General features: G+C 37.4%; 1 protein-coding gene across 1 annotated transcript in view; it reads left to right on the top strand.

The window, feature by feature from the left end:
- LOC137614949 (uncharacterized) overlaps window positions 1-19,558 on the top strand; it is a 31,234-nt gene extending 11,676 nt beyond the window's left edge. The window contains exon 2 of the mRNA XM_068344597.1: window positions 18,802-19,558. Within this exon, the coding sequence (XP_068200698.1) occupies window positions 18,802-19,558 (757 nt within the window). The remainder of the gene's footprint in view (window positions 1-18,801) is intronic.
- The last annotated feature ends 1,075 nt before the right edge of the window (window positions 19,559-20,633 follow it).

Below are 20,633 nucleotides of genomic sequence, written 5' to 3'. Positions count from 1 at the left end.
ATGATTAATTGCCTTTAGAAATTTTCACTTCACTCTACCTCTTCACACGTTCGTGAAAAGCACGAGAAAAACAAAGCTTCAGAAATAATGTACAATAATTTTGTAAATAGATTTGAATTCTATTTTTTCTACCAGCAATTTTTCCTTTCAGAAACGGAGAGAGAGAGAGAGAGAGAGAGAGAGAGAGAGAGAGAGAGAGAGAGAGAGAGAGAGAGAGAGAGAGAGAGAGCAATTTTACATCACAGAACGTATAGTAGTTTCTGTAAAAATTACCTTCCCAAAACAGAAATACCTCACTATTTTGAACATGGAATTTATCCGAGAGAGAGAGAGAGAGAGAGAGAGAGAGAGAGAGAGAGAGAGAGAGAGAGAGAGAGAGAGACCTGACAAAGCACTATGAAAGTTGCCTTTAATATACTGTACGTACATCAAAGTCACAAACACCCGACCTGCCAATAACACAGATAACCCAATTATTTTCATATGGCCTTGGGTCAGCTATGTAATTTAACCGTTACATTCTCTAAAACTACACAGTAAAAACATTTATGAATTTACAATATCGCTGTCAATAAGCAAATCTAATGGCTCTATTTAATTGGAAGCCTTTGTAGTTCGTTGGAACGAACCGGTTCAGTAATTAAAATGCCGGTAAATATTTACCATAGCATAATATTCCTAATGAAGAAAATAAGAAGTGATCCTGGTGTTTTTATGGGTACTCTGAACTGTTCTGGTGAAAATAATTAGGGGAAACCCATATTTTTTCAAATTATTCATACAACAGTGACCAGATGTATAAAGCTTAACTTCATACATATCAGAAAAAAATGTTTTCTTGAACAAGTGAGTCTGGTACTATAAGCTTAATGAGAAAGTCTTTTATAAGTTTGGATGATCAATCTATCATAATGAAATATTCAAATTCTTCCATTCTACCATGCTTTGAATACTGTTCTCCGGCCTTTAGCTGCTGACTTTGGTCTGAATTAATTGAACAAAAACTTCTCCATAAATGATATACATGACACTACTGAAACTCTAAACCGAATCCTTGATAGTGTTAGAGAATGGATGACATTTAAACAACTAAAATTAAATGAGAGCAAAACTGAATTCATGGTGGACGGCAAGAGAAACAGCGTGAACATAAATAATGACTCGGTGCCGATATCTAGTTAAGTTAGAGATCTAGGTGTACAGTATTTCTTGACTGTAACCTGTCTCTAAATGCCCAAATAGATAATGTAATAAAAAACTGCTGGTTATCATCTAAGAAATATTACGCTTATAAAAAAGTACCTGGACGAAAATTCTGTAAAGAAACTTGTGATAAACTGTGTTATTACCAGGATCGACTACTGCTATTCTATCTATTACAATTTACAAAAGTGCAACTTAAGAAATTACAAAACATAATAAATAGAGGAGCAAGACTGATAAAAGGTGTCCCACCTAGAGAAAGGATCACCCCTATACTAATCGATTTACACTGGCTTCCGATTAAAGCGAAAATTGAATTCAAAATTTGTACAATAACCCACCAAGTTATCAGAGCCGGTGTAAAGGTTTCAAGTTACCCCCAGTTTCAAACTACCCCCCGGTAACTTGAAACCGGTTTCAGAATACCGGGGGGTGGTAGTTTGAAACCGGTTTTAAGTTACCCCCTCTGTTTTCAAGTTACCCCCTCATCAGAATGATAAATAATTAATGTGACATCGCAAATATGTATCATGCATTTATTGCTGGCTTCGCAGCAGTAGGAAAAGTAGTTTAATTTTGTATTTAAGACCAAATATTGTGTATTAGTGAATTATATGACACGTTAATAGTCACAGACTGTAATTTAAGGTTTTGTGATAAAGGCGAGGTAAAATTTCATTTTATTTCAGTGTTCGTGTGATTGTCGATATTTTCGTATTTAAGACCAGCTTGTCATATAATTCACTAATACACAATATTTGAAGTTACAGACTGTCATTTAAGGTTTAGTGATAACGACGAGGTAAAACTTAATTTTATTTCAGTGCGCTCGTGATTGTCGAGATTTTTTTTTCTACTTTTTTTTTTTTTTTTTTTTTTGTTATCTCCAAAAGATTCCATTCATGTGCTTTAGGTGCATGAGCTTCGGGTGGCAATATGCCTGGAGAAATTGACACTCAAAATAAATGGTGTTGATTATTCTATTTAAACAAATGCACAGACACACACACACACACACACACACACACACACACACATATATATATATATATATATATATATATATATATATATATATATATATATATATATATATATATATATATATATCTTTTGAACAAGGGCAGCCAACGCGCACCTTAGGGTGTCAATCACCAAAACTCATTTGCGGGGTGCCGATTCTCCTTAATCCCGATGCTTTCGCTTCACTAAGACAAGGGAAGCAAAATGACAAACTAGGAGATATGGCATACACGTTGCCACATCTTCACTGGGTCAGTTCACTGAGACCTTTGGTCAAATCCTACTAAATGCATGAAGATTAGCTTCCTCGTTCACTGTCTTGCACAATAGGCTTCCGTAAAAACCATGGTAGGTTCTCAGCGTCATGTTTTTAGCCCAGAAGAAAGAAAAAGGGCATACAATGTCTATCAGTTTTTTAAATGGGAAAATGATAATGAAATTGCTAAATTTGGAATTGACCAAACAATCAAACGTGTCACAGATACAACCAACATATAAAAAACGACTTTGTTTCAGATTTGCAAGGAAAATTGGGTCAAGGGTATTAAGCATACTGATAACATTATAAAGGAAGACATGAAAATGGTCTGAATTAACTAATTCGTTGAATCTTTTGTGATAGCACTAACTTCATCTGACGAAGTCACCATAACCACGTTTGCTAACACAACCTTTGTTGTAAAAAATTTTTGTCGATTAATTAAATAGATTCTAAAACAATAAAATCACCTATGTAAATATACCATATTAAACATAGTTAATTAAATCCTTTGTAAAGAATCCTATCTTTTAATAATCATTCAGAATTGAGAAATGAATTCATTTAATATCAAACTTAAGATTATTTCTGTTAGTATGATAATCGTTTTATAACAATTTTGCTCTTTGTTATTGTGGAGGATTAATTTTATTTTAATTTATTTTTTTTGTTTGCCAAATCAGAGAGAGAGAGAGAGAGAGAGAGAGAGAGAGAGAGTTGTTTTAGTATTGTTAAATAGACACATTTTTATTTGCTTTAGCTTTGTCATTAGAGAGAGAGAGAGAGAGAGAGAGAGAGAGAGAGAGAGAGAGAGAGTGAGTGAGTGAGTGTGGGTGTTTATTTACTTAAGTTTGTCAAACCGCAAGAAAGAAAGAAAGAGTGTTTATTTGCTTTAGTTTCGTCAGAGAGAGAGAGAGAGAATTTCATTTGCTTCGTTTTGTTAGATCGCGCGTGCGCAAGAGAGTATGTGTGTATGTGCGTTTGTGTGTGCGTGTTTTGTGTGTCCGCGGTGCGCGCTGAGGAAAGGGTAATTAGCGAATGATTGTTTGAAGTTGGAAAGATTGTTGGTATAATTGAGGTTGTTTGTTTACCTTTTTAGCTAGGATAGGGTGGTGATGAATGTCTTGGGCGAAAGCATTGGATATCGAACGATAGTAAGAGTCGGCTGTGAATTTTTTTTGCTCTTCGAAAGCCGGCTGTGAAGCTTTTTTTTATATTCTGAGTAAGTACTGTTTTTATTTATTTTTGTTAGGCGCGTTCATGAGTGATAGAAAGTTTATTGTTTATCTTTGATTATAGTGCGATAGTTGTTAGTTAGGAGTGTTCATAAGTGTTTTTTTTATTTTTTTGGCAGGCCGCGATTCCTCCTTTGGGGAGAAGATTTATTTGAATTTGACTATTGATGACCTGGCTTACTTAAGGAATTTGTGTTTAGAATGCTCTAGTGGATTGATTTATTTGACGACGACCCGGACCGAATTTACTTCCGATTGCTGTTGATGATACCGATGAGGATGATGATGATGATGATTACGCTCAAGGACTAAATCAATTAAAACATTTTTGTATTGACTGAGTGTCAAGTGTTGCCATATTGTGGCGTTGCAACCGAATTGTGGGGTTGTGGCTTTGGCCGAAAAGGACTGTTGGCCCTTGTGTGGACGACGACGTCCATACATAAACAAATATTGGTTTTGGTGTGTCACGTGTGTGTGGATAAAGAGTTCCACTCATAAACAAATATTGGTTTTGGGTGTGTTAATTTTAAGTTGTTAAGGTTTTTTATTTTGAATGGTGTTACGGTTTATATTTAATATTGTTTATGATTCGTGATAAGTGTTTTTTTTTGGTTTATGATTGCGTTTACTATTAAGAATATAGTGTTAAGGTTATGTTTTGTTTTCATTTTCCTTCTGTCCAAGAGTCCAGTTGAAGTAAAGTAAGGGGAAAGTTTGTGTTGTGGGATATTTTGAAAGAAGAGTGATCAAAGGTGTGGGGGTTTGTTTTTGTTGACATCCCGCCACATAAATTTGGCGCCCGAACAGGGACTGCCGAGGTGGGATAGAAGCTGGACTGTTGGATGAAGGACGGAATTAGGATTAAGGTTGATGAAAAATGGAGGAGCAATTAAGGGTTTTGAGGGAGGAATTGCGGCTGAGTAAGGAGCGTGAGGAGAGGTTGCTAGTAGAGAATGAGAGGTTGAACTGGGAGAATGCGGTGATGCAGAAGGAGCTTAGGGAGTTAAAGGGAACTGTAGCGAAAGTGGAAGAATGTTTTGAGATGAGGATGAAAGAGAATGAGGAACGAATGGAGAAACGAATGGAAGATATGATAGGGCAAGTAATGGGGATGATGAAAACTGTTGTAGGTGAAGGTGCAGTCGGAGGAGTGGCTTCTGCTTCTGGTAACGGGTTGATTGTGGAAGAGGGTAGGGTAAGTGATAATGGGAACGGTAGTGATAGTGATATTGAAAGTAAAGGGCCTAGACATAGTAAGATTGGAACGAAGGGTGATAGGAAGAAGGAGAAGAAAGGTAAAGATAATGTGAAGAAAGAAAAGAAGAAAGGTCAGGGTGTGAGTGAGGATGATCATGAATGGGTGAAGGTGGTAAGTAAGAAAAAGGGTAAGAAGGGAATAGTTAAAGATAGGACTTTGAGTGTAGAATTAGATTCATTGTATTCAAATGAAGAAGAAGGCAACAAGAAGGGAGTAGACAGTGAAGATAGTAGTGAGAATGAAGTAGAGGAAGTTTGTAAGACAGTGTTTATGAGAGAGGTACCTAGGTGTGCAAGTTTTAATGAACATAGCAGTAGGGATGTATATGACTTCTTTAGGGAATATGAAAAGTTTTGTCAGGCTAAGTATGGGGATAGTAAGAGAGTTTGGGCTAGGGAGTTGGGAGAATTTTTGTCAGGATATTTGTTGACGATGTATGGGGTGATAATGAGTGTAGGAGAGGTTGAGTATGAAAGTGTAAAGAATAGGATAATTGAACAGGTAAAACGTATGAAAGGTAGTGTTAGGTATAAGCGAAAAAATGATTTTGATGAAGCACGAATGAAGGTGGGTGAAGCAATCTCGATGTATGTATGTCGGTTAGAAACATTGGCTAGAAAGAAGTATGGGGACGAAGGAATAAATGAAAATAAGGAACTAATGAAGAAGTTTTTGGGTACAGTACCAGAGAGTGTGTGTGAGTTTATTAATTTGAAACGGAAGGAGAAAATGAGGTGGACTAGAGAGAGATTGACTTGGGATGATATTTTAGAGATAGTTGAGGATTACGAGTTGGATAGGTGTATGAAAGAAAGTAAATCTGTGAGTGTAAGAACTGGAATGGAGGAATGTGTGCCAGAATTTGGTAGTTTTAGAGATGCTGTTATGAGAGGGCCAATGAGGGTAGCTGATAGTGTAGTAGATAGAAGTGTTAGGGTGAGTAATGTAGGAATACCTATGCCGAGAAATGACGGGTTTAGACAGGGAAATCAAGTTTGGAGAGATAGAAGTGCTAGTACGCAGCAAGTTAGGTTAGGTAGTGGTATCCGTGAAGAGAGGTGTTATAGGTGTGGGAAGGTAGGACATAAAAAGAACGAGTGTAGATGGGCATTAGGAGCATGTTTCGGGTGTGGAGAGACAGGGCATCGTATTAGCGACTGTAAGAAAGAGAAAGTGGTTAAGTGTTATCGGTGTGGTATGACTGGACACATAGCGAGTGGATGCCGTAATAATCATATGAATGTAATTTGTGGTAATTGTGGTAAGGATGGTCATTATCCTAGAATGTGCAAGGAGCCGCGGGGTAAGTGTACTGAATGTGGTGCAGATGGGCATGTAGCTAGGGTTTGTAGAAAGAAGGGATCAAGTCAGCCAGGATGTTCGGGAAACTAATTCATCAGAGGGTTCAGCTGGGTGAGTCCTCGTGTGTGTGGGGAGTGAATGTGATGCATGTTCGTGAGGGTTTATTGCATGAAGATGTGATGGGAGAAAGAGCACATGATTGCATGAGTGTGAAATTGATTTTTAATGGTGTAGAGTTGGTTGGTTTGATTGATACTGGTTGTGGTGTCAATTTAATGTTTAGGAATGCATATGATAAGGTAAAAGAGGTTTGTGAATTTAAGGGATGTAAGGGTGAAGTAAAAGGTATTGGTAATTTGCGTATGCCTGTGCAAGGAAAGTTGCGGGAAAATGTTATGATTGGGGGGCTGATGATGGAAGATAATGATTTTTACGTGGTTGAGGGAGCGAATGAGAAATATGACGTACTGCTTGGGTATAAATTTCTGAAAAAATGTGGTATGATTGTACATCCAAGTGTGAATATGATTGAAATAAAGGTTAAAGGTAATATTTGTGGGGAATTTTATTTAAAGGAAGACGGCAGAGTGAGTACGAAGGTGTGGAAGGGAGTGCCGTTGATAGCAAAGGAAAGTGTAAAGTTATCGGGTAAGAAAGGTGAGGTTATTAGTGTAAAAGTTGCATGGCCGAGCAGTCTGGGAATTTCAAATAGTGACAAGGATGAATATGTAGTGGAAGGTATGGAAGCAGGTAATTTGGTGAAAACGAGTGCGTATATATATGATGGTGTTATGAATATGCAGGAACCCAAGGTGTATGTAAGGTTGTTGCCGTGTGTTAGGAGGAAGAGAGTACGCGGAATACGTGAGGGTGATTGCATGGGATGTATGTATACACTGATTAATGTAGAGGATGGAAGATATGTTAAGGCGAGACAGGTGATGTCTGGTAAGGTAAAGAACGATGACGATTGGGATTACGATACGTTGAAAGGAAGAATTAAGTTAGATGAGAGTATAAGTGAGGTCAAAAGGGAACGATTGCTTAAGATGTTATGGGATAAGCGGAGAGTTATGAGTCTCTGTGACGATGATTGTGGGGGGTCAGACCTGCCAGAATTTAAAATAGTTCTCAGTGATGATACCCCCATATATCAGCGTCCCAGGCATTTTTCTCCGCCTATTGCCAAGGAGATAGAGGAGCAGTGTCAGGAATTAGAACAAATGGGTGTAATAGAAAGGAGTGAGAGTGCCTGGAATAGCCCTATTGTACCAGTAAGAAAGCCGGATGGAAGTTTACGTATGTGTATTGATTATAGGAAGGTGAATGAGGTGACTGTTAAAGAACGTTTTCCAATGAATGTGGTGTCTGATTGTGTTTATAAGATGCATGGAATGAAAGTTTTTACTAAATTAGATTTGGTGAGGGGCTATTACCAGATGCCTCTGGCAGAGGGGAGCAGGCCCATTACCGCATTTTCAAGTACAAATTGTCACTACCAATTTAAAAGGTTGAGTTTTGGTCTTGCTAATGCGCCTGCTGCCTTCCAAAGAGCGATGAATGTTGTATTGGCTGGTTTCGATCGACAGAAGGTGACTGTTTTTATAGATGATATTCTGATTGCGAGCGAGACTGTTGAGGAACATATGCGGTTGCTTGAGGCAGTGTTGATGCGGTTAATTGAAGTTGGTGTGAAAATTAAGCTTGAGAAGTGTACATGGTTGTCCAGGGAGGTGGAATTTCTTGGGCATGTAGTGGGTGAATCTGGTATAAGGAAGAGTGACAAGTTTGTGAATAAGGTGCGAGAATTTCCACGTCCCCGGACTGTGCGTGAGTTGCGAGGTTTTCTTGGTTTGGTTGAGTTTGGTCGCAAGTTTGTTAGAGATTGTTCAGGTATAGGGAAGCCTTTGAATGAATGGACGGGTAAAAGGAATAGTACAAAATTAAAATGGGATGATCGGATGATAGAAGCGTTTGAAAGGTTGAAGGAAGAGGCCGCGAAAGACGTCACTTTGGCATTTCCAGACTACAGTGAAAATGCGAGTATGCTAGAGTTGTATACGGATGCGAGTGGGGTGAGTATGGGTGGTTGTTTGGTTCAAATGCAGAGAGTAAATGGAGAAGAGCAATTGAGAGTAATAGCGTATGTTAGTAAAGCGTTTAATAAAGCTGAGCGGAAGTATTCGACGATTGACAGGGAATTGGCTGCAATACGATTTTGTGTGAAAGCATTGAAAGTATTTTTGTATGGTGTAAAATTCATTGTGCGTACTGACCATCAGCCCCTAGTGTACATGATAAGGAAAGAGTGTGTGAATGCAAGGGTTGCTAGGACCATAGAGGATTTGAATGAATTTGATTTTAGGTTAGAATATGTACCGGGAAATAAGAATGTGATAGCAGATGCGATGTCGAGGATGCATGGGAGGATGGAAGATAAAGAGAGTAATCTGAATTCTGAAAGGTTGCCTGAAGGTTTAGTTGTGGAGCAGAGTTGTGAAGGGGAAGATATGGTATATAAGTGTATCCTGATGGGTTTAAGTAAGTTAATACAAGAGGGGTTAGATACGGAAATACCAGGTAGCGTAAGCGAGCTTAAAAGAAGGGTGATGAATGAAGTGTCAAAAGAAATGGTGTATGAGGAGGAGAGTAGTGTACTAGAAGGGGAAGTATTATCAAAGATATTAATGGTGGTAAGTATGTTGTATGGTGTAACTGTGTATTTGTATTTTGGATGGAATCGACCGATGGAATATAGGGCATGTAAGGAGAATGATAGGGAATATATTTTGAGGATTCAATGTAAGGAGGAATGTTGCAAATTGTTGAGTGAGAAGGATAATGGTGCAAGTGACCTTAATCTAAGATATGGGGGTATAGAGGACAGTGAACATGATGATGAACATATTGGTGAAGTGAGTGACAGAATTGAAAGGAGAGTAAATGTATGTATGCATGGTGTAAAAGGAAGGATGATGACGTATGTGAATATAAATGAGAATGAATATTGTAGTTTAATTGATACGGGTGCTCAAGTGTCATTAGTAAATGAGTCGGTTATCAGGGATATTGAGAGGTACAATTGGGAAGTGAAAAGACAGTGTACGAGTGTGAGAATTCATGGAATAGGTCAGGGAAGTTTACTTGTTTGGGAAGAAGTGAGGTTGAAAGTGAAACTAGGGAGTATGGAAGTTGAACATAATTTTATTGTAATGGGAGAGAATGAAATGCCTAGTTGTTTTTTGATGGGAATAGATTTTTTGAGGTTGCACCATGTGTCCGTTGATGTTGGTAAGGGTTTGCTTTCAAAGAATGGCTGTAAGGTAATAGTAATCGAGGATAATAGTGTATTCATGGCGAATTTTGTTGGCATGATTGATATTGCAAAAAGTGAAGATGATTTGTTGAGCAAAGAAGAGGTGGAAGAAATGCAAGGTGAATGTTTAGAGATAAATAGGTTACGTGAATGTATTTTAAATGGTATTAGGGTGGAAGAATGGCCGTGTGATTTGGAAGCGTATAAGAAAGTTGTTAAAAGGTTTATTGTTTGTAAGAATATTGTGTATTTTTTGCATAGGGGAATGGATGAAGATATATATGTTCCTGTATTTCCAATGCATGCAGCTGTAAGTATGTGTATGGTAGTGCATGACAGGTATGGGCATATGGGGAAGAATAAATTGTGGGAATGCATGCGAGAGAGGTTGTTTACGCCTGGGTTGAGCCAAATTTGTAGGGATGTAGCGACTACTTGTGAGGATTGTCAGAAGGGAAAGTATCAGAGCATGCATGCAAGTCCGCCTATTTTGAGGTTACGTATGAAAGAGCCATTTGAGATGTTTGTGATTGATTGTGTTTCGTTGCCTGTGACTGCGAGGAGACATGTGGGAATGATTGTCATGGTCGATCATATGAGCAAGTTTGCGTATGCCATACCCATCAAGAATAAAAGAAGTGAGACTGTAGCGAGAATGGTAAGTCAAGTGATGTTGCCGATGAGTGTGTGTAAGCCTGCAAAAATGTTAAGTGACAATGGTCCGGAGTTTGTTGGATGGGAGTTTGAGCAGATGTTGAGAGAATGGGGCATTGAACATGTGTATTCGACTCCGTATATGCCAAGTGCGAATGGTTTGGCTGAAAGGACTGTAAGAACTTTGACAGAAATTTTGCGGATGATGAGTACATGTGATAATGATTGGGATTTATATGTTGGGCGTGCGTTGTGGGCGTATAATGCGACTGTGCACAAGAGTACTGGTATGTCTCCGTGTAAGTTTGTGTTGAATTTTGAAAAGATAGTAAGACCGAGATTGAGTGTGTCCGAGAATGATAGAGATGTTTGGAAGAAAGCAAATGAGAGATTTGAAAGCTACAAAGTGGGAGAGAAAGTGTTAAAAGAAGTAATTGAAAAGGGAAGAATGAATGTCAATAAGGTACGTGATAAGTTTGAAGGTCCATATGAGGTGTTAGATGTTGGTTCTAGTGGGTTGAGTTATGTTTTAGGTAAAGTAAGTGTGGATGGTAGTGTGGAAAAGGTTAGGGCACACCACAATCAGTTGCGGAAATGGAAGGAGGTACCAAGATATATTCAGGAGAATGGTATGAATAAATGGCTGAAAACGAACAAGTATGAACCGAGTATGTGTGAGGCATTAGGTTTAGAAGATAAGCAATTAGTGTTAGTAGAGTATGGAAAGAAAAAGAAGTCTGAGAATTTTACTGGGGATAAAAGACGGGAAAATTTTGTAGTTGTAGGCGGGAATCAGAATAAGCAAGACAAGGGTGTAAATGTACAGGTGAGTATGGAAGATAAATGTATTAATACAGATGAAACTTGGATGAGTATGAATGATACTTATAGTGTGTGTGGTTTTTCGTTAGATGAGGCAAGAGAACGTATGACGGACACGAGAATGAAAGATAGGAGAATGATAAGCAGTATGAATGATTCTTTTGTTAAAGTAGAAAATGGTTTAGATGTAATGGATGAATTGTTGACAGAAATTAGTGGGATTTTCGGGCCAGATGAAACTGAGGTAGATGAAATAGTGAATGATATCTTAGACGAGCAGAGCAGAGACGGGAATCGTAATAGTACGTTGAATGAAAACGACATGGAAGAAGTGAATGAGAGAGTGCAGGTATATGAAGGCCCAGTTACCCGAAGCCGAGGCCCTGTTCCTGATTGGGACTGGGTAATGAGAAAATAGGTAAGTGTTGTGTGAGGATTTGGCAAAGTAAGGGGGGAGGAATGTGGAGGATTAATTTTATTTTAATTTATTTTTTTTGTTTGCCAAATCAGAGAGAGAGAGAGAGAGAGAGAGAGAGAGAGAGTTGTTTTAGTATTGTTAAATAGACACATTTTTATTTGCTTTAGCTTTGTCATTAGAGAGAGAGAGAGAGAGAGAGAGAGAGAGAGAGAGAGAGAGAGAGAGAGAGTGAGTGAGTGAGTGTGGGTGTTTATTTACTTAAGTTTGTCAAACCGCAAGAAAGAAAGAAAGAGTGTTTATTTGCTTTAGTTTCGTCAGAGAGAGAGAGAGAGAATTTCATTTGCTTCGTTTTGTTAGATCGCGCGTGCGCAAGAGAGTATGTGTGTATGTGCGTTTGTGTGTGCGTGTTTTGTGTGTCCGCGGTGCGCGCTGAGGAAAGGGTAATTAGCGAATGATTGTTTGAAGTTGGAAAGATTGTTGGTATAATTGAGGTTGTTTGTTTACCTTTTTAGCTAGGATAGGGTGGTGATGAATGTCTTGGGCGAAAGCATTGGATATCGAACGATAGTAAGAGTCGGCTGTGAATTTTTTTTGCTCTTCGAAAGCCGGCTGTGAAGCTTTTTTTTATATTCTGAGTAAGTACTGTTTTTATTTATTTTTGTTAGGCGCGTTCATGAGTGATAGAAAGTTTATTGTTTATCTTTGATTATAGTGCGATAGTTGTTAGTTAGGAGTGTTCATAAGTGTTTTTTTTATTTTTTTGGCAGGCCGCGATTCCTCCTTTGGGGAGAAGATTTATTTGAATTTGACTATTGATGACCTGGCTTACTTAAGGAATTTGTGTTTAGAATGCTCTAGTGGATTGATTTATTTGACGACGACCCGGACCGAATTTACTTCCGATTGCTGTTGATGATACCGATGAGGATGATGATGATGATGATTACGCTCAAGGACTAAATCAATTAAAACATTTTTGTATTGACTGAGTGTCAAGTGTTGCCATATTGTGGCGTTGCAACCGAATTGTGGGGTTGTGGCTTTGGCCGAAAAGGACTGTTGGCCCTTGTGTGGACGACGACGTCCATACATAAACAAATATTGGTTTTGGTGTGTCACGTGTGTGTGGATAAAGAGTTCCACTCATAAACAAATATTGGTTTTGGGTGTGTTAATTTTAAGTTGTTAAGGTTTTTTATTTTGAATGGTGTTACGGTTTATATTTAATATTGTTTATGATTCGTGATAAGTGTTTTTTTTTGGTTTATGATTGCGTTTACTATTAAGAATATAGTGTTAAGGTTATGTTTTGTTTTCATTTTCCTTCTGTCCAAGAGTCCAGTTGAAGTAAAGTAAGGGGAAAGTTTGTGTTGTGGGATATTTTGAAAGAAGAGTGATCAAAGGTGTGGGGGTTTGTTTTTGTTGACATCCCGCCACATTATATTTAAGAGTTTCAACTTGTCACCACGTGGTTGCAAACAAAAAGAGCGAAGGAAACAATTTGGAGAGAGTATCAAATTAAAAGATTATATTGTTAGACCGTTCAAATCCAGGTGAATGACTTATTAGCTGACCCTTTTCTCCTTTTCTTGGCTCGCCAGGTGTGCTTTGAAAATGACCCAAGAGAACTGGCGAGGCCGCTATTGGGCTCCAAGTTTGCTCTTAAAATGGTTTGACTATACCCATAGATGCAATATAACAATAGAACTCCTTGTGTCCATAAATCGTTTTGTTTATTCATATATTCTGTCAGTGATAATGCATAGTAACTTCGTAGTATTTGGATGCTATGCACGTGCAAAATAAAAGCTCAAATATAAATTACCAACATGCATGTTATCGTGAAGACAGAATTAACGTTGTGTAAGCTACTGTTAGCTTGATTCAATTTAAACCAGACGACTTTAAATGTGGTATGAAGTCTCGATTACTAGGTATTGTTGTTTTGTCATTTGATGAAATGAGTAATAAGAAAGAATGGAGCTATGACAAAGGGACAGAAGCCTTATATAAACCGCATGGAAATGTACAGGTGACTATGTTGCGAGGTCTCTTTTTTTTTTCTTTATGATACATTTCAGGTAAAATTCTTAAACATTTTATGAGTTTTTAAAAAATTTTCCATTTCGAGACCAACAACAGAGAAAAAAAATATCCATACACGAATCCATCACTTACTATTCTGAAAGATGGTTTAAATAGGATTTGATTTAGCCCATGATAACACAGCTGCCTGCCTTTAGGCAAAAATCAGTTGTGAGATTAACACAAGCTGTGTTCAATGTAATCCATAGAGGGCTATAAAGTGTAATGACTTTACTGTAGTCCAGGTGTTTTCGTATAAAAACAACCAATTTAAGTACAGTAGAAGCAAACAGCATGTACTGTATCTTGTTTTATTAAAACTGTTATAATTGCTTAAAATCTTGCTTTATTAAAAGTGTCAATTATTTACAGATATCATGAATGATAGAGTATTTACAACATACATACAAATATATATATATACATATATATATATATATATATATATATATATATATATATGTGTGTGTGTGTGTGTGTGTGTATGTGTGTTTACATATATACTTATGATCAATATGTTGATTGTACCTTATATAATATTTGCTTGCAATATAATTATGAAATATTTCAAATAATGGAAAAAATAACCGGCAAAATCAAATTCCACCTCGTCTCCCTGTCTCGGAAAAATATGCGCCCATGACTGGTAACGGAACTTCCGACATTTATTAGCTAAGATATAAACATAAAACGGATAAAGGCTAGATATTAATAAACGATACCAATAGGTGAAACAGTACATGTATATACATATAACCTAATGATTGTGTTGACCCTGATCAAAAGCAATTTATTAATATTCATAAATGATGAGATCCTGTGCAAAAACGAGGGGGGTAGTTTGAAACCCGGGGGGTAGCTTAAAACCGGTTTCAAATTACCCCCGGGGGTAGCTTGAAACCGGTTTCAAGTTACCCCCCGGTAGTTTGAATCCGGTTTCAAACTACCGGGGGGTAAGATTTGGAGGAGGTAATTTGAAACCGGTACACCGGGCGTCCAAAATACTTAAAAGAATTGCTACACATTGCGCAGCAAACAAATCGTGTCGACACGAGAATACTTACAGATGGATTCAAACTGTTGGAACCTAGATATATGTCTACTTTAAGCTCCAGAGCCTTTAAATATGCAGCCCCGAGATTATATAATAAGCTCCCACGGAACATTCGAATGATTGAAGACATTAAGACTTTCAAGAGGAAACTGAAGACTTTCTTATTTCATGAGTCTTTTGACAGTGACGATTTAACAGTAAATGAACAATATATGATATGAAATGTTAAAGACTCTGAACGAACAAGGTAAAACGACAGTGGAAGTCCTGTAGAGAGAGGGGTTCCCCTGCTGTATAGGACCGGAAAAGCAGCCATCAAAGTAAGTAAGTATTAAATTCTTTATACTTGACCTAGAGAGTAATCTCTAGCAACGACGTTCTTTTGGTTATTTGGCATAAAATGTTCCATGATTCTGACCATTATTTGCATTAACATTCATATTTTACCAAACTGTACCATCCAGATCATAATACTAGGTATGCACTTAATTTTAAGAGCACTGTCTTCTCCATCTTAAGGTTACATAATACACTGTGTTCTAAAAGTTTTATTCCAGCTTTGACCTGATTGTCAAATTATCTTCCTGGAAATTTATATATTAAAACTTTTTTAATGCTTTTCTTTTGAACAGGTTGACATGGGTCTTATTCCATAGTTTATATATTATTCATCCATTTGACATTGTTATTCTGATATTTATACATTTCAAAATTTTTCAGCAATTAAGATATATTCATTACTTCTAAATTTTTTTCGGAAATAGACTGCTTTCCCTGTTGGAGCCCCTAGGCTTACAACATATTTCTTTTCTGAATACAGATGCAGCTTCGCTTACAATAATAATTAAAATAATAATCAGCAGGCGTAACTCGGGACTGATATTGTTCATGATATCAGCATTGTCCCACGTTGATGTCACTCACTATCACAGGGTTCACTATAATGTTACTACATTTAACACTTTAAAGTAAATATCCATCCCATAAAACCCTGAAAATTTCATTTAGATATTAGAAGTGTGCTACAAGTAATTTACGGCACCGCCGAAAATGGGCCTCCATCGCATATCGAAAAATAGCTACTGTGACTTTTCTATGGCAAGTATCAATACGAAAATTAGTATGAATGTTGTTCACATAACACCCAAAAATTTGAAAATCTTTTGGATATCTGTAAAACTCAAGCAATATTTTGCGGCTCCTCATTGAGTTTTTACCTAAAAATCGTCACTTAACAAAAGTGACAGCCAGGGTTGGCCTATAGTAGGTATAACCATAAAAATGGCCAAAAAAAGCTTATATGTATCTAAATAAACCCTAAAAATTTAATTTGAATATATTTATTGGTATTGAAGTTATTGACACCATCACCCCCTAACCCCGTTCCGAAATATGTGGCAATTTAAAAATGGATACTGTGACTTTTTTGTGGAAAATAATAATAAAAAAATTGGTATGAATGTAGTTCATATAACACCCATCAAACCCTGTGAAGATTATTTAGATATCTGTAAAACTCTAGAAGTAGTTGGCTCCTCAATTATTTTTTAGCTAAATATCGTCACTTACGAACTAAAGTGACGGCGACGGCATGCCTATAGCAAGTATGAACATGAAAATTGACAAAAACAAAGCTTATACATATCTAAATAATCTCTTAAAATTTGATTTGAGTATATTATTGGTATAGGAGGTATAGACACCGCCGCCAAAAATACCAGCTACTTCCCCGGTGAAAAAAAAAATAAAAGGGAATGACTGTACTATGGGTTGACTGAGCTATGGGTGGGGTAAGTTCTGTTCGCTAAAGTTCTGGCATTTCATATAAGGTCACTCATTTCGTTTACAACAACAACAACAACAACAACAACAATAATAATAATAATAATAATAATAATAATAATAATAATAAGCTGTAACTCGGGACGGATATTGTTTGTGAGATCGGTATTGTCTCTCGTTTGATGTCACTCACTATCACGCAGTTCACTGTAATGTTGCTACGTTTAATAGCATATCTAAGAAAGCTACATGATAGTTCTGTCTTTTCAATTTTAGATATTATCATGGAATTCGGCAGGAACAGAGAATCTATGTTTCACATCAATCCCTAAAATTTTCATTTGTATATGTGAATTATTCTAGGAACAATTTATTCCACCACAAAAAGTAATCATTCAACCCACACCGAAATAAATGTTTACTGTGGCTTTTCTATGGCAGATATCAGCAAGAAAATTGGGGTGGACAAAGTAAATATCCATTTCATAAATTCCTGAAAATTTCATTTAGATATGTGAAGTATTCTACGAGTAATTTACGACACCGGCGAAAATGGGCCTCCCGCGGATGTCAAAAAACGGCTAATGTGACTTTTCTATGGCAAGTATCAATGCAAAAAGTGGTAAGAATGAAGTTCACATAACACCTATCAAACTCTGTGAAAATCATTTAGATATATGTAAGACTCCGGGAGTTGTTTCGGGCTCCTCACTGATTTTTTAGCTAAAAGTCGTCACTTATGAAGAAAGTGACAGCCAAGGCATGCATGAAGCAGGTATGACTATGAAAATTGGTAGACACTAAGCTATATATATATATATATATATATATGTATGTATGTAAATATATATATACATACATATGTATATATATAAATATATATATATATATATATATATATACACACACATATATATATATATATATATATAGGCCCTTAAAATTTCATTTGATGATATTTATTGGTATAGGAGTTATTGACCCCACCAAAAAAAATCAGCTGACCCACTAAACCTGCACCGAAATCTGGCGATCGAAAAATAGCTACTGTGACTTTTCTATTGCAAGAATCAATACAAGAATTGGTATGAATGTAGATCATATAACACCCATCATCCCCTGTGAAAATCATTTAGATATCTTAAAAACTCTATTACTAGTTTGCTTCTCCTCACTAATTTTTTAGCTAAATATCGTCACTTACGAACAAAAGTGACAGAAACTTTTGCAGAAACAAAGTGTATACACACACACACACACACACACATATATATATATATATATATATGTATATATATATATATATGTATATATATATATATATATATACATATATATATATATATGTATATATATATATATATATATACATATATATACATACATATATATATATACATATATACATATATATGTATATATACATATGTATATATATATATATATATATGTGTGTGTATAGATATACATATACACACACATATATATATATATATATATATACTGTATATATATATATATGTGTGTGTGTATATATATATATATATATATAATAGTCCCTTAAACTTTCATTTGAATATATTTATTGGTATAGGAGTTATTGACCCCGCCACCGAAAATATCAGCTGACTCCAACACCCTGTGATAAAAATAAAAGGGAATGACTGGGCTATGGGTTGGGTGAGTTTCGTCCGCAAAAATTTTGGCATTTCATATAAGGTCACTCACTTTGTTCGCCACAATAATAATAATAATAATAATAATAATAATAATAATAATAATAATAATAATAATAATAATAATAATAATAATAATGATAATATTATCTTTGGGTAGTAGATCCTCTTTCAGGCAAGTTTTGTTAAGAATAATGGCTGCCTCAGTTGTATTGATCTTATACTCTGTCTTCTCAAAGGCTCTTATTATCTTCTTCTCAGGATTACTGTTAAGAATAATGGCTGCCTCAGCTATATTGATCTTATATTCTGTCTTCTCAAAGGCTCTTATTATCTTCTTCTTAGGATTACTGCATACAGCTGGTAATTGTACAAAAGTCATCCTTCATGGTGGGTAGTCAAATTCAGGAATACTGGGCTAATCAAGGTTTTGATGTAAAGTTTACAAGTTAGGTAAAATTTACAAGTCGGGTAAACTAATACAGTGAACAAGCTACACGTTTCGGGAGTGCTGTCTCCCTTCCTCAGGTTTGAGTGGTGGAAACTATGATAGCTACGTACTTTTATATGGCAATTCTGACTTAGGCAGAGAGGCAGCAAATTTACATGGTCAGAGTATATAATGGGATTGGTAGAATGGCGGGGCCTCATTGGCTAAGCCGCTTGCCAAGAGTGGCTGTAGTTCAGTCAAACTGCCTTCTTATCCTCCAGCAGCTGGGCTCAGATTGGTTGTACCATTCTCCGAGAGGGTATCAAGACTAGGCACAGTATCAAGACTCCTTATGCTCTGGACGAGTACAGCGTCGCCTCATCTGCTGAGTTCCTCAGTAAGGTGAAAGGATCCCGCAGTACTGGCACCATCACTTCCCTAGAAGTGGAGTCCCTCTTTACAAACGTACCTGTTGGAGAGACCATTGACTTAATCCTGGAGACAGTCTACAAGGATCCATCTACTTCTACCCTGAACATCCCTGAGGAGGCCCTTCGCACCCTACTTGAGACATGTACGAAAAAGGCCCCCTTTACCACCCATAGGGGCCACATGTACATACAGAAAGATAGTGTAGCAATGGGCTCTCCCCTTGATGTGCTCGTTGCCAACTTTTATACGGGAGTTGTTGAAGAGAGGGTTTTCTCACAGATACGTAATCCAGACGTGTACGTGAGATACATCGATGATACTTTTGTCATAGCCCCTTCTACCCAGGGCATCGAGGCTCTCCGCAGAACGTTTGAGGAGTGCAGTTTCCTGAAGTTTACTGTTGAGCATAGCAACGATGGACAGCTGCCATTCCTTGATGTACTCATCTCTCCCAACCCTACCAGATTTGATAGAAGTGTCTACATTAAGCCTACTAACATTGGCTTATGCTTAAATGGAGACAGTGAATGCCCTGCCAGGTACAGAGCCCTCTCCCACTGCTCCTCTTGGGCTGATACACATCAAGAACTCGACCAAGTCACCTAGATCCTGATGAACAATGGCTACTCTAACAGGCAAATTAGCCGTTAGATCAAGCTAGCCATGGACACCTGGTACCAAGGTGAACAGCTAACTGAGAGCACTACCACTACCATCAACCTTTACTATAACGGGTTGATGCATAACAATGACCAAAAAAAAAAAAACTGAGGTTAAGCTAATTATCTATTATCGGACCACCAGGACAAGGTCCCTCATCATAAGGAACAACACAGCCCAGTGACTCAGGGCATCCTTAGACAGACCAGCTTGGTCTATTCCTACTTATGTCCTGTTCCAGGATGCGCTGGACGTTACATAGGAATGACCACCATGCGTTTGTCCAAGAGACTGTCCTGTAACGTTCATCAAGGGGCCATAAGATCTCATGCCCTCCACGTCCATAACAACAACATTTAACGTGAGGAAATTGTCAAGAATGCTATGATAATCAACCAGGCTCCAGATAGCAGAAGACTTCGAATACTCTAAGCTCTAATTATACAGAGAGAGAGAAAACGACACTTAATACTACCCGGGAAATGTTCCTTCTCCCTTCATGTCAAAAGGAACAACCCACTGAGGAGTAACCCTACAAACCATAAGACCTCCAGCCAAGACAACTCTACCAATGAAGACCCTACCAACCAAGACAGCTTTGATCAGAGACTGGACAGCCTGCCTGTTCTTGATACCCTCTCGACGAGCACTCCACCTTATCACAGCCCAGCTGCTGGAGGACAAGATGGTGACTCATCACCCATGAGTGAGTGGGAAGGCAGTCTGACTGAACTACAGCCACTCTCGGTGAGTGGCTTAGCCAATGAGGACCCGCCATTCTACCAATCAAACTATTTACTCTGACCACGACGCCCAGTGCAGCCAATGTAAATTCGCAGCCTCTCTGCCTAAGCCGGAATTATCATATAAAACGACATAGCTATCATCGTTTCCGCCACTCAAGCCTTAAGAAGAGCGATAGCACTTCCAAAACGAGAAGCTTGTTCACTGTATTAGTTTACCAACGTGAAAATTTTACCTAACTTGTAAACTTTACATTAAAACCTTGATTAGCAAAGTA

Source organism: Palaemon carinicauda, chromosome 21 (assembly GCF_036898095.1).
Source record: "Palaemon carinicauda isolate YSFRI2023 chromosome 21, ASM3689809v2, whole genome shotgun sequence".
In the NCBI taxonomy this organism is placed as follows: Eukaryota; Metazoa; Arthropoda; class Malacostraca; order Decapoda; family Palaemonidae; genus Palaemon; species Palaemon carinicauda.
This window is presented reverse-complemented; position numbering and strand designations above follow the sequence as displayed.